At 51.1% G+C, this 14118-nt stretch overlaps 2 protein-coding genes across 7 annotated transcripts in view; one reads left to right on the top strand and one right to left on the bottom strand.

The window, feature by feature from the left end:
* The first annotated feature begins 226 nt into the window (after positions 1 to 226).
* On the top strand, positions 227 to 3332 carry TMT1B (thiol methyltransferase 1B). The gene is made up of 2 exons (XM_003807547.4): positions 227 to 983; positions 2534 to 3332. Exons 1-2 carry the CDS (start codon positions 486 to 488, stop codon positions 2768 to 2770), a joined length of 735 nt encoding a protein of 244 aa, XP_003807595.3. The 5' UTR covers positions 227 to 485; the 3' UTR covers positions 2771 to 3332.
* Positions 3289 to 14118, bottom strand: part of ITGA7 (integrin subunit alpha 7) — a 31205-nt gene continuing 20375 nt past the window's right edge. For all 6 annotated transcript variants that reach the window (XM_055095561.2, XM_063593038.1, XM_008959703.5 and 3 more), the window contains 11 exons: positions 13499 to 13691; positions 13336 to 13416; positions 13164 to 13243; positions 12977 to 13051; positions 12742 to 12844; positions 11875 to 12051; positions 11578 to 11709; positions 7572 to 7685; positions 6927 to 7025; positions 6696 to 6821; positions 3289 to 4008 (listed from right to left, as the gene is read on the bottom strand). In XM_055095561.2, the coding sequence (XP_054951536.1) occupies positions 3778 to 4008; positions 6696 to 6821; positions 6927 to 7025; positions 7572 to 7685; positions 11578 to 11709; positions 11875 to 12051; positions 12742 to 12844; positions 12977 to 13051; positions 13164 to 13243; positions 13336 to 13416; positions 13499 to 13691 (1411 nt within the window). In that variant the 3' untranslated portion in view covers positions 3289 to 3777. The remainder of the gene's footprint in view (positions 4009 to 6695; positions 6822 to 6926; positions 7026 to 7571; positions 7686 to 11577; positions 11710 to 11874; positions 12052 to 12741; positions 12845 to 12976; positions 13052 to 13163; positions 13244 to 13335; positions 13417 to 13498; positions 13692 to 14118) is intronic.

The raw sequence follows: 14118 nt of genomic DNA, 5'->3' as shown, positions 1-14118 counted from the left end.
TCCTATGGCCCCTCTGAAGTGCCTGACCTGAGGACGAAATGAAGCCAGGATATGTCCCATGAGTCAACTCTGTCCCCAGCATTCACCACTACCAACCCACCCCCAACGCCCTGCCAGCCCCTGACACTCCCCCGCCATGAGTCTGTCATCTGAAACATATCCCCTTTACCCCTTCCCACTCCCTCTGAGATGACTCAGCAGCCCCTGCCCCCCTTCAGCTGGGCACAGTGCCCCAGAACTCAGGAACATGGGTACCACCTGTCCCTCCACCCACATAAAAGTCATTGAAGAGCTTGTGGGGCTGTGGGACCTGCGCCCTCTGGAGGAATTCCATACACCCACTCAACTCTGGCAAATAGGAAATTGTCAAGTAGGAGACAAGGAGCAAAGTCCTATCACAGCGGGAGGGGACGCCAGCGCCTGCAGAGGCTGAGCAGGGAAAAAGCCAGTGCCCCAGCGGAAGCACAGCTCAGAGCTGGTCTGCCATGGACATCCTGGTCCCACTCCTGCAGCTGCTGGTGCTGCTTCTTACCCTGCCCCTGCACCTCATGGCTCTGCTGGGCTGCTGGCAGCCCCTGTGCAAAAGCTACTTCCCCTACCTGATGGCCGTGCTGACTCCCAAGAGCAACCGCAAGATGGAGAGCAAGAAACGGGAGCTCTTCAGCCAGATAAAGGGGCTTACAGGAGCCTCCGGGAAAGTGGCCCTACTGGAGCTGGGCTGCGGAACCGGAGCCAACTTTCAGTTCTACCCACCGGGCTGCAGGGTCACCTGCCTAGACCCAAATCCCCACTTTGAGAAGTTCCTGACAAAGAGCATGGCTGAGAACAGGCACCTCCAATATGAGCGGTTTGTGGTGGCTCCTGGAGAGGACATGAGACAGCTGGCTGATGGCTCCATGGATGTGGTGGTCTGCACTCTGGTGCTGTGCTCTGTGCAGAGCCCAAGGAAGGTCCTGCAGGAGGTCCGGAGAGTACTGAGACCGGTAAGCAGGGTGGGAAGGGGATGGGTGTGGGGCAGGCAAACGCAGCATCAGCCGCCCCAGGGTTCGGCCCCCAGAATGGGGCATCTGAGGTAGTAAATAGCACATCAGACACCCCATCCACCCCTACCTGCTGGTGAATAGGAGACATGACCAGTGCCATGACGGGGCACAATTGGGTGCTGTGGAAGCAACAGGAGGATCACCTACCACCATGGGACAGGGAGGGGAGCGGGGAGGACACCTAAGGAACTGAGGTTTAAATCGAGATCTGTGCTTGGGAGGCTGAAGCAGAAGGATGACTTGAGCCCAGGAGTTCAAGACCAGCCAAGGCAACATAGTGAGATGCCGTCTCTACAAAAAAAAAAAAAGTACAAAAGCTAGCCAGGCGTGGTGGCACATGCCTATAGTCCTAGCTACTCAGGAAGCTGAGGTGGGAGGATCACTTGAGCCCGAGTTCAAAGTTACAGTGAACTATGATCGCACCACTGCACTCCAGCCTGGGCCACAGAGTGAGACCCTGTATCAAAAAAAATAAACAAATAAATAAAAAGAGAGAGAGAGATCTGAGGGATTAAGCAGAGTGTGGACGGGGTGGGGAAAATAAAAGAGTGTTCTAGGTAAAGATAGTAGGGGAAGTAGAGTAGAATCCATCAGACTGTGGAGAGAACGTTCAGAATAGTTTCCAGGTTTCTAGCATGAGCAACTGAGGGGAGAGCTGATGAAAAGTGCCATTTGCTGAGATGGAAGAAAGCTGTTTTGGACTTACTAGGTTTGAGATCACCTAGGGAGAGTATAGTGAGGCGAGGAGCTTGAGGAACCCCAGCTTCAGTCAAGAGTTGGGCCTGAGGTTTCCCTGGGATGTTCACAGCGATGTCCAGGAAGCAGCTTGTGCATGCATCTGGGTTTTGTGAGAGAGGTTGTGCGTGTATCTCAGAATACAATAAGCCCAGCTGGGCGAGGTGGCTCACGCCTGTAATCCAGCACTTTGGGAGGCAAGGCAGGTGGATCTCTTGAGGCCAGGAGTTTGAAACCAGACTGGCCAACATGGTGAAACCCTGTCTCTACTGAAAAATACAAAAAGTAGCCGGGCATGGTGGCTCATGCCTGTAATCCCAGCTACTCGGGAGGCTGAGGCAGGAGAATCGCTTGAACCTGAGAGGTGGAGGTTGCAGTGCACCGAGATCACGCCATTGCACTCCAGCCTGAGCAACAGACTGAGACTCTGTCTCAAAAAATAATAATAATAATAATAATAATACAATGAGCCCTCCACTCCTGTTTCTCAGTTTCCCCTTCTGCATGCCCTCAGTTATTCTGGTCAGGCTTTAAAGATCTCCCACCAGCCACTCCTTTCAGTTACGAGGTTCTTCACATGCACTTTGAAGGCGGTAGCAGGGGATGCAGAAAAGGTCAGGGGCACGACAGTTTGCTCCATGAACTCTCAGACCAGCAGCTCCCATTTCACCAAGAAGTTTGACTGTCTTGATCAGCGCGATAGGGAGCAGGGTCAGAATGGAGCCAAGTGACACTAACTCTCTCATCCCTCCCAGGGAGGTGTGCTCTTTTTCTGGGAGCATGTGGCAGAACCATATGGAAGCTGGGCCTTCATGTGGCAGCAAGTTTTCGAGCCCACCTGGAAACACATTGGGGATGGCTGCTGCCTCACCAGAGAGACCTGGAAGGATCTTGAGAACGCCCAGTTCTCCGAAATCCAAATGGAACGACAGCCCCCTCCCTTGAAGTGGCTACCTGTTGGGCCCCACATCATGGGAAAGGCTGTCAAATAATCTTTCCCAAGCTCCAAGGCACTCATTTGCTCCTTCCCCAGCCTCCAATTAGAACAAGCCACCCACCAGCCTATCTACCTTCCACTGAGAGGGACCTAGCAGAATGAGAGAAGACATTCACGTACCACCTCCTAGTCCCTCTCTCCCCAACCTCTGCCAGGGCAATCTCTAACTTCAATCCCGTCTTCGACAGTGAAAAAGCTCTACTTCTACGCTGACCCAGGGAGGAAACACTAGGACCCTGTTATATCCTCAACTGCAAGTTTCTGGACTAGTCTCCCAACGTTTGCCTCCCAATGTTGTCCCTTTCCTTCGTTCCCATGGTAAAGCTCCTCTCGCTTTCCTCCTGAGGCTACACCCATGCGTCTCTAGGAACTGGTCACAAAAGTCATGGTGCCTGCATCCCTGCCAAGCCCCCCTGACCCTCTCTCCCCACTACCACCTTCTTCCTGAGCTGGGGGCACCAGGGAGAATCAGAGATGCTGGGGATGCCAGAGCAAGACTCTAAGAGGCAGAGGTTTTGTTCTCAAATATTTTTTAATAAATAGACGAAACCACGAAACCACTAGACTGATGCAGCAAACTAAGGTCAGATGAGAGGGGAAACTAGAGAGGGAGCAGCCTGAGTCAGTGACACAACCTCCTCCCCGACCCTCTAGGCTAAGGCACTTCCGGGGAGGCAGGTCCTTGGGGTCCTGTTACACAGGGTGAATGGGAGAGGAAGGGATTAGGATCCCTTCTCCCCACCTTTGCATCAGGACACCCCTGCCCTTCTCACCCTACCCCATGGCCCTGTCCCTGATTTACCCACTCTCATCTCACAGCACGCTAAGGGGAAGTTGGGTGGGAGGAGTTCTTGTGGGTGGGAGAGGTCTGTGCCCCTGAGGAAGCCGATCCTGCCAAATCTTGATGCGACACCAGCAGCCCACTCTACCCTCTTCATCCCAAGGAGCCATCTCTGGGGAAGGGATGGAGGGCAGCCACAGGCCAGGCTGGGACATGGGAACCTAGGCGGTGCCTGGCCCTGGATGCCCATCGGGGCCCAGCTCGGGATGCCCGTCGGCAGCCAGGATGGGGTGTGCATCCGGGCCCTCCCGCCGGGGGCTGCCCCAGTTGTTCCTCAGGATGGTGCCCGTCTTCTCCTCCTTGAACTGCTGTCGGTCTTCCCGAGGAATCTTCACCGCATGGTACTGGGGCACGGTGGCCTCGGGGTGCTTCGCCCGTTTGAAGAATCCCATCTATAAGGACACCAGGCCAGACCATGAGGAGCCTGAAGAGCTGCGGTCCCTGGAGCAGATGCCTAGCGCGGCACAGCTCCTCACCCTCACCATCCCTGCTGCGGCAGAAAGGAAATAGGCTGAATAGCATCTGGTGTGGTGGGCAGCACCCACGGTGCTCCCATCAGTGCCGTGTCCCCAGGTTCTCATTCACAGCAAGAGAGAGACCAGAAGGGCGTCCAAGAGGCAGGACCAAGGGTATCTCCCTTGGCCCCTGAAAGAGGGCCTTGAGGGTGGAGCATCAGGACCTGACTCCAGATTTGTACCCACTCTAGCTTCTTAGGAGACCCAATAGTGTCCCCCAGAACACAAACAAGACCTGAGGAAGAAAATGGCTTCCTAGTCCCCTGCATCTCTGGAATGATACCTCTCAAGCCTCATAAACATGCACCTTGTGTACTTGTACCTTGGGCGGCACGCCCCTTACAGCAATACCCTCTTGTCCATCAATACAGTAGTCTAGCCCCACCCTAAATGAGGACCATGCTGGCCCTTACACACCAGGGTGGGAATGTGCCCCTGCACACTCACACTCAGAGGCCCAGGACTCCTACATGCTCAGACTGCATGGCATCTCCTTACACATTCATCTCCTTGCACACTCATGCCCGTAGAAAAAAGCATGCATGCGACCTCCCCACACTCCCACATGCTCACACCCCAAGAGCCCACCAACCCTTTGTGCACGCCTCAGGCTGTGTAGACTTACCCTTATATCTGCACCCTTCTAATTACCTCTCACCTCACGTATCACTCTCATGCAATCTCATTTTTCACCCTGAACATTCCTGATCCCCTGAATGCTGGGAATTCTCCTTATATTCACACACATACATACCCACACACACTAGACACATGCACACACACAACAGTTACCCCACAGTCCCTGGACCCCCAACTTCCATGGCTGAAGGCTGCACAGCCAGACAGGCCCGGTGATAGTTGGTGGGAAAAGATGAGCTCTGGCTGCTCCGATGGAAGAAGCCACACTAGGATGTCGAGGGAGAAGCAGGGCAGAGGAGGCAGAGGATGGAAAGATTGAGGAAGGACAGGAGCCCCTATCTCTGCTCTGTCTTCCTTCCATGGGAGCAGGGAGCAAGCATCCTGGGACCAGTTTCACAGAGGCATCAATCTCCCCTAAGACTGGGAAGGTTCCCAGCAGCTTGGATGCCACTCCAGAGCCTGGTCTACTGATGATTCACACTTGCCAAAGGGTGGCTCAGTCTCTGATTGGTCCCAAAGAGCAGGCACAGGCAGGGGCAGTTCTCCAGAGCCCCAAGGACATGTGTGGTTCTGAACACAGCCCCCGATGTGGCAGATGGCTCAGCATATGACCCCGGTGATGTATGTGATTCCGTGTACTGACGTGTGCATGTGCATACTTTTACATTGAGCCCTGGATACCAATATGATTTGGTATACAGCTCTGGGTGTACAAGAATGCTTCCATGCAGAGCCTGGTATGTGGAAGCTCTGAGTTCCGCCATGAGGGCAGTTCCCTGGAGGCCGTTCTCCGTGCTTGTTGGCCTTCTTGGCCACATTTACCTTTCCAGTTTTCACTGCCACATTCTAGTTAAGTCAGATCACACTTCTCTGCCTCCACGACTTTGCCTACCATGGTCCTGCTGGACCCCACCTACCTCATCCCCTTACATCCTGACCCTACTACCCCAACTTCCTCTAAGGACTGGTTCCAGTGCTACCTCCTCTCAAGCTTTTTTCCCTCTAAACTCCCACTCCATTTTCTCAACTCAATACTTCCTGCCTTGTCCTTGACTACAGGCTCACCACTCCCATCCCACTGGACTATAAAATCCCTGAGAACGAGATCTGCATCTGATTTCTTTTTTTTTTTTTTTTTTTTTTTTTTTGAGACAAGAGTCCTGCTCAGTCCCCCAGGTTGCAGTGCAGTGGCGCAATCTTGGCTCACTGCAACCTCCACCTCCCGGGTTCAAGCGATTCTCCTGTCTCAGCCTCCCAAGTAGCTGGGATTACAGGCACCCCCCACCATGCCCAGCTAATTTTTTTTATTTGTTTGTATTTTTAATAGAGACAGGATTTCACCATGTTGGCCAGCTTGGTCTTGAACTCCTGACCTCAGGTGATCCACTCACCTCAGCCTCCCAAAGTGCTGGGATTACAGGCATGAGCCACCATGCCCGGCTTTTTTTTTTTTTTTTTTTTTTTGAGATGGAGTCTCGCTCTGTCACCCAGGCTGGAGTGCAATGGCGCCATCTCGGCTCACTGCAACCCCACCTTTCGAGTTCAATCGATTCTCCTGCCTCAGCCTCCCAAGTAGCTGGATCTACAGGTGCGTGCCACCACGCCCAGCTAATTTTGTATTTTAAGTAGAGATGGGGTTTCACCATGTTGTCCAGGCTGGTCTCGAACTCCTGACCTCAAGTGATCCATCTGCCTAGGCCTCCCAAAGTGCTGAGATTCCAGGCATGAGCCACTGCACCCAGCCTGCATCTGATTTATCTTTGAAACATCCAGGGACTAATAGAGTTCCTGAGACATGCAGGGCAAGTGTTCAGTGCAGATTTGCTGAATACATGAGTGTGTGGGTGGGTGACAGAACCACAATACAAAATGCTGCTCACCCAACCAGGAAGTCCACCCCCATCAGCCCCACCTCCAAGCCTCACCTTCCACAGGAGTAGCACCAGCAGTGCTAGCACCAGCAGCCCAGCCAGTACAGCCAGGAGGATGACCCACCAGGGCACTCCTTCTGCCACCACAGCCATGGGGTCCAAGTATACCATCACTGGGATCTGGGGAGCAAGGGGTCAATGGAGCAAGAGGTCAATGGAACAAGAACTGGAGGGAGCAGGAAAGAAGAGAGTCCTCCCCACCTATCCCCCAACCCTGCAGCTCACCACTATGGAGGCATCTCGGAGCATCAAGTTCTTTATGGAGGACTTCACTGTGATGTTGGCCCGGACAATCACTTCCAGGGACTTCACAGCTGAGTACTCCTAAGGGAACAGGGAAGGAGACCCTTCTCCTAAATGCCCCATGTCTCCCTCCCTTCCCCTTACCTCCTGAAACTATAAATGTAATGGTGCCCAACACAGAGGATGTTTCTGCCTGGTTTGGGTTAAGAGTATGCTGCGTTTGGGCTGGGCGCAGTGGCTCACACCTGTAATCCCAGCACTTTGGGAGGCCAAGGAGGGTGGATCACCTGAGGTCAGGAGTTTGAGATCAGCCTGGCCAACATGGCAAAACCCCGTCTCTATGAAAAATACAAAAATACCGGGTGTGGTGGCACGTGCCTGTAATCTCAGCTACTCAGGAGGCTGAGGCAGGAGAACCTCTTGAACCTGGGAGGCAGAGGTTGCAGTGAGCTGAGATCGCGCCACTGCACTCCAGCCTGGGGGACAAAGGAAGACTCCGTCTCCAAAAAAAAAAAAAAAAAAAAAGGGATGCTGCATTTGGACAGTGAGGAAGGAGGAGGAGAAATGAGTCCTGGAGGGGCTTTGGAGGAAGAAGAAACACAGACTAGAGCTGAGTGGTATCCTCACCTCCAGAAAGGTGCTGTTCCAGAGACGGCCCCAGACATGCAGCACAGCCGCGCGGTCAAAGCTGTAGAGTGGGCAGCTGAACACCACACAGTTGGCCGTGCCCCGGGCGCAGTCCTAGGGATAAGGACAGACAGGGGTCTAAGCCACTCAGCTCGACCCTGCTGAGACTGCCATCTCTCCCATTTTCCTTACTTGACCTCAAACTCCCCTCCTCCAGGAAGTCTTCTCAAACTAATCTTATATCCAAAATAGCTGCCTGCCCCAAATCTAAGCTATTCAGCTTTGAAATGCGTGGAGGGGGCAGCATGGAAGGGAATCTCTTACTTGACAGCACAGGCAGAGTAGCTTCCCCAAGTGATGCTTATGTTACCTAATGACAGTCCCATTTATTGAGCACCTACTACTTGTCGGGCACTTATCTCACTTAAGCTTCGCAATAGTCCTACAAGGTGCACATTATCATCCTCATTTTTCAAAGGAAGAAACTGAGGAGGCCCAAGGAGGCCAAGCGACCTGCCTCAGGTCACAGCACTAGCAAAGCTAATGAGTGGTGGAGCAAATATTTGAACTCAGGTCCATATTCGGCAAAGCCACACCCCTGCCCTAAACCCAAACTCGCTGAAGGAGGAGGAGGTAGCCTCAGGAGCTCCTGGGGAGACAGGGGACTCAGGCTCTGTTCTTTCCAGGACTGACCTAAATCCATTTGGCCCAATCACCACCTCACGACCCATTTGCCTGAAAGTTATGTTATATTCATCACACCACGATCCAGACACAGAAGAATGGCTTTAAGAGTGTCTGAATTATTTGAGTTATCTTTTATTTTGCCACTTTTGAGCCATTCAAGAATCCTTAGCCAAGCTGTCTAAAAGCAAGGCCTTCTGCCTTTTTTGTAAAAGAATCTACTTTAGTACTAGTACCAAAACAGAGATATAGATCAATGGAACAGAACAGAGCCCTCAGAAATAACACCACATATCTACAACTATCTGATCTTTGACAAACCTGAGAAAAACAAGCAGCGGGGAAAGGATTCCCTATTTAATAAATGGTGCTGGGAAAACTGGCTAGCCATATGTAGAAAGCTGAAACTGGATCCCTTCCTAACACCTTATACAAAAATTAATTCAAGATAGATTAAAGACTTAAATGTTAGACATAAACCATAAAAACCCTAGAAGAAAACCTAGGCATTACCATTCAGGACATAGGCATGGGCAAGGACTTCATGTCTAAAACACCAAAAGCAATGGCAACAAAAGACAAAATTGACAAATGGGATCTAATTAAACTAAAGAGCTTCTGCACAGCAAAAGAAACTATCATCGGAGTGAACAGGCAACCTACAAAATGGGAGAAAATTTTCGCAACCTACTCATCTGACAAAGGGCTAATATCCAGAATCTACAATGAACTCAAACAAATTTACAAGAACAAAACAAACAACCCCATCAAAAAGTGGGCAAAGGACATGAACAGATACTTCTCAAAAGAAGACATTTATGCAGCCAAAAAACACATGAAAAAATGCTCACCATCACTGGCCATCAGAGAAATGCAAATCAAAACCACAATGAGATACCATCTCACACCAGTTAGAATGGCAATCATTAAAAAGTCAGGAAACAACAGGTGCTGGAGAGGATGTAGAGAAATAGGAACACTTTTACACTGTTGGTGGGACTGTAAACTAGTTCAAACCTTGTGGAAGTCAGTGTGGCAATTCCTCAGGGATCTAGAACTAGAAATACCATTTGACCCAGCCATCCCATTACTGGGTATATACCCAAAGGACTATAAATCATGCTGCTATAAAGACACATGCACACGTATGTTTATTGCGGCACTATTCACAATAGCAAAGACTTGGAACCAACCCAAATGTCCAACAATGATAGACTGGATTAAGAAAATGTGGCACATATACACCATGGAATACTATGCAGCCATAAAAAATGATGAGTTCATGTCCTTTGTAGGGACATGGATGAAATTGGAAATCATCATTCTCAGTAAACTATCACAAGAACAAAAAACCAAACACCGCATATTCTCACTCATAGGTGGGAATTGAACAATGAGAACACATGGACACAGGAAGGGGAACATCACACTCTGGGGACTGTTGTGGGGTGGGGGCAGCAGGGAGGGATAGCTTTAGGAGATATACCTAATGCTAAATGACGAGTTAATGGGTGCAGCACACCAGCATGGCACATGTATACATATGTAACTAACCTGCGCATTGTGCACATGTACCCTAAAACTTAAAGTATAATAATAATAAAATTAAAAAATAAAAAATAAAAAAATAAAATAAAATAAAAAAGAATCTACTTTAGACATTATGTTAAGCAAAGTAAGCCAGACTCAGAAAGATAAATACTGCATTATCTCACTTATATGTGGAATCTGAAAGTTGAACTCATAGAAGTAGAGAGTAGAATAGTTGTTACCTAGGGCTGGAGTGGAGGCGGGGTGTGGCTGGGGAGATGGAGGAGATGGTGGTCAAAAGATACAAAGTTTCAGTTAGACAGAAGGAAGAGATATCTATTTAAGAGATCTAATGCACAACATGGGGACTGTAGTTAATAACAACATATTGTATTCCTGAGAATCACTAAGAGAATAGATTTTAAGTGTTCTTACCACAAAAATAAGTATGTGAGGTGATGCATATGTTAATTAGCTCAATATAGCCATTCCACAGTATATACATATTTCAAAACATTGTATTATACATGATAAATATAATTTTTGTCATTTAAATAAATCAATACATTTTAACATGAAAACAAAAAGAATCTATTTCAAAGTTCCCATTTAAAAGGGAGGCCTCTCAGAGGAAATCGGTCACGTGGAGAAGGGAGGATTATCCATGTAATAGAGCAACAGCCATGACATGGGTTCCTACATCCCCTGACGTTCTTCAGTTTGCCTCATGCCATGCTCCCAGGGGAGCTGAGGGCCCAAAGCAGGGACTGCAGCAGCTGCTGACATTCCCCTGCAAAGGATCTCCTTGGCTCTACCTGGGGTTTACCTCCACCTCCTTACAATCAAGCCAAAGACCTCCTAATCTAAGTCCCCACCACATTCTCACTGCGAGCCCCATCCTAGCAGGGAGGGGCACAGAGCATGTGCGGATCTGCTCAATACCTTCACCTAAACAACACAACTCTGCAAAACAAGCAGAAAAGGGGAAAGCAAAACTGCTCAAAAGGGGTAAACTTAATAAATCACATATAATATACTGTTGTCTTAATTATTAGAACTTTTAGAATTTAGTGTTTTTGCTGAGCGCGTGGCTCAGGCCTATAATCCCAGCACTTTGGGAGGCCGAGGCAGACAGATCGCTCAAGGTTAGGAGTTCGAGACCAGCCAGCCTGGCCAACATGGTGAAACCCCGTCTCTACTAAAGATACAAAAATCAGCCGGGTGTGGTGGCATGCACCTGTAGTCCCAGCTACTTAGAAGGCCGAGGAAGGAGAATTGCTTGAACCAGAGAGGCAGAGGTTGCAGTGAGCTGAGATCGTGCCACTGCACTCTAGCCTTGGTGACAGAGCAAGACTCCGTCTCAACAACAACAAAAAAGAACTTAACATTTTTAATACTGTAAAAATCAAGCAAGTGTCCTTACACAAATTGACTTTTTTATCTTGTAAGAGTTCAAAAGAACGACAAACAGACCTCAAAGTGTGAGGATGGGCTAACCCCATCCCATCACGTATAAAATGTAATGCTTTATATAAACGTAATGTGAATCAATTGCTTGGCTAACTAACTGGCTTCAGGTGGAGTGACCTGTTCTAGAGTGAGCAATTGCAGGGGCTGAGCAGGAAGGGGGTCTGCAGTGTCAGTAGCTGCCTCCCGGGCACCCCCTCCTATGAATTGTGATGGGAACATCTGGTCAACTTGCACCCAGACCATCATGTGTCTCAACAGGCTACCCTTCCTGGACACGCAGCACCCCGGAGCTCTGGCTGCACCGAGTCTGGCCTGCCCTCACCAGGGTGATGTTTTTCTTCTTCTCAGCAGAGGACACTGGCCACCAGGACATGCTGGGCTCCTGCCGCTCACCAGACTCCTGCTGCTCAGGTGGCTCCAGCTCCCGCCGCCTCCTATCCCTACTGTCCACATCCTGGACACGGAAGGGGGGTCTTAGTGAGTGTCCCTCCAATCACAGCAGTGCTAAGATCGAATCTCCTCCCCACCGCCTTCCTCCTGCCCCATCACTGCACTCACTACCCTTACTCCCCATAACATCTGTCCCAACATCTAACGCCCACCCCCACCTAAGCCTCACCAGGTGGAGGATGTTGGGCCTGGGAGAGCAAAGCCCTTTCTGCCCAGGCCCCTGCCCGCCCTCCAGCTCAACCCGCATTGGGTACAGCAACCACTTCCCATTGGCAATCTCATGAGGCCACATGATGTTGAGGAAGGCAGAGCCCAGGGTTCTGAGCGACTGGCCTTGGTTGGAAACCTGTGGGAAAAAGAGAGTATGAGGGGAGAGACCTCAGTTTTTCTTTTTTTTTTTTTTTTAATTTTTTGTAGAGACAGGATCTATGTTGCCCAGGCTTGTCTCTAACTCCTGGGCTCAAGTGATCCTGCCACCTTGGCCTCCTGTAGTGCTGTGATTACAGGCATGAGCCACCGTGCCCAGCCAAGGAACTCAGCTTTCAAGTGGATCCTAAATCCACAGAGATGGAAGGAACAAGGGCTGAAGAGAAGGCCCTCAGGAAACACAATTTCAACAAATACTCAGGATCCTAGACCCTGCCAGGCACCATTCTCTCCACCCACCAAATCCGGGAAACCCTGGAAGTGTCCCTGGAAGGTGTGAGGAGAGGCCCCAGCCAAGCAAAGGCGAGACATTAACCCCCTGCCCCATGTTCCCATCCCCCAGCTGAGGCCCACAGCAGAGAAGCTTCCCTGGACTCTCATGGCCTACCACACCAGCAGGTGAGACAGCCAGACAGAATGACCAGGAAATGGTCAAATGAGGCCCCAGCAGGAACACCTTCCCACAGCCAAGGTCCATATGCAGGACAGAGGCCTCAAACTGCATGCTGCCACATGGTAGAAGAGCCCCAGCCCTGGGGACACAGCTCAGCCTCTCCTCTGTGCCAAGGAGGGAGGGTGACCATGGAGGGGCCTCATCCCTGACACTTACCGTGACCTCATACTTGACCTTGCTGCCCACATCCCGCTCAGACTGCATGGCTCTCTCGCCCCTCACCACACCAGAGAAGAAGAGTTGCTGGGGAATGGCCATTCTGGCATGGAGAGGTCAGAACAGGGGTGAGAAGGTCTGGGGCCTGGCTCAATGAAGGCAGGGCCCTGGCCAAGGTTTGGAAATGTCAATGCCCCCTCCCTCCAATGGAGGTGCCCCCTTGGGCCAGGCTCACCCTGCAATGGACAGTGGCAGCTCAATGAAGACACGGGCTCGTGCAGAGACTGGATGCAGCTCCTGCTCACTGATCCTGGTGAGTGGGCAGGGGCAAGTATGGGCATCAGGCACAGGCACCTCCCAAGGGGTCAGATGAGGTCAATATGACTACCCCCACCTCACCCCTCCGGCCCCGCCTGGCTTACGTGGCCAACAGCAGCTCTACCTCCAGTTCCGTGGTCTCAATGCTGATCCCTGAGGTGCTAAGGATGAGGTAGAAGGTGACCTAGGCCAAGGGTGGAAAGAGATTAGAGTCAGGGGTGGTCTACGGGCTTATGGAGAGGCTACTCAAGTAGGGATAAGGGCAGATGTGCCAACCTGGGCACCTCTCTTCATGGGGTTCCCCAGCTCACACTCAACATGGGAGGCATTCTCATTGGACAGGCAGAGTGGCTTCTCCTGGAATGGGAGAGAAGGCAAGGTCAGTCTGGGTTACTGGAGCCCCTCAAGACCCCACCCCATCCTGCCCCCAGGTCCTCACCGCAGGGTCCAGGGCCCGGACCCCTGAGTAGTGCAGTGAGTCAGGAAGCATGACCAGGAGCTGGGCTTCATGGGCATCATCCCCATCAGCCTGGGGCTGGGCTGGGTCCGATGGCAGGTTGGTGACCATCAGCTCCAGGCCAATGACTGGCTGCCCACTCAGTGCAAACAGGGCTGTTGTTCCATCCACATCCCTGGAGAGTCAGACCCCACTCCTGCTAAGTTCTGAACACCTCCCCCTACCATTCCCCCTCCCAGTCTGCTCCCCCAGTACCTGCCTTCACTCCCTGAGCCTCTCTTCCCACCCCAGGTCCCCATCACACCCGTCCAAGCCTCAGGCCTCTGTACACACGACTGGGAGTCAGGGGACCTCCGTTCTCATGTCAGCTCCACCATTACTTACCTTGGGCAAGTAACTTAACCTCTCTAGGCTTCAGTTCTCCATCTATAAAATGAGACTAATATAATTACTACCTCACAGAGGTTTGAAGACTAACCAATGAGATGTATGTAGACTGCATATTATTAGTGTATTGTGAAGGATTGCTATTCCTTGCCATGGGAGCCCCCGTGGCCCCATCACTGACCCTCATCTCAGTCTCCAAGGCCATCGGCAGGTCC

The sequence above is a fragment of the Pan paniscus genome, chromosome 10 (genome assembly GCF_029289425.2).
Source record: "Pan paniscus chromosome 10, NHGRI_mPanPan1-v2.0_pri, whole genome shotgun sequence".
Taxonomy (NCBI): domain Eukaryota; kingdom Metazoa; phylum Chordata; class Mammalia; order Primates; family Hominidae; genus Pan; species Pan paniscus.
The sequence above is the reverse complement of the archived record's forward strand: the minus strand, read 5'-3'. Positions and strand labels throughout refer to the sequence as shown.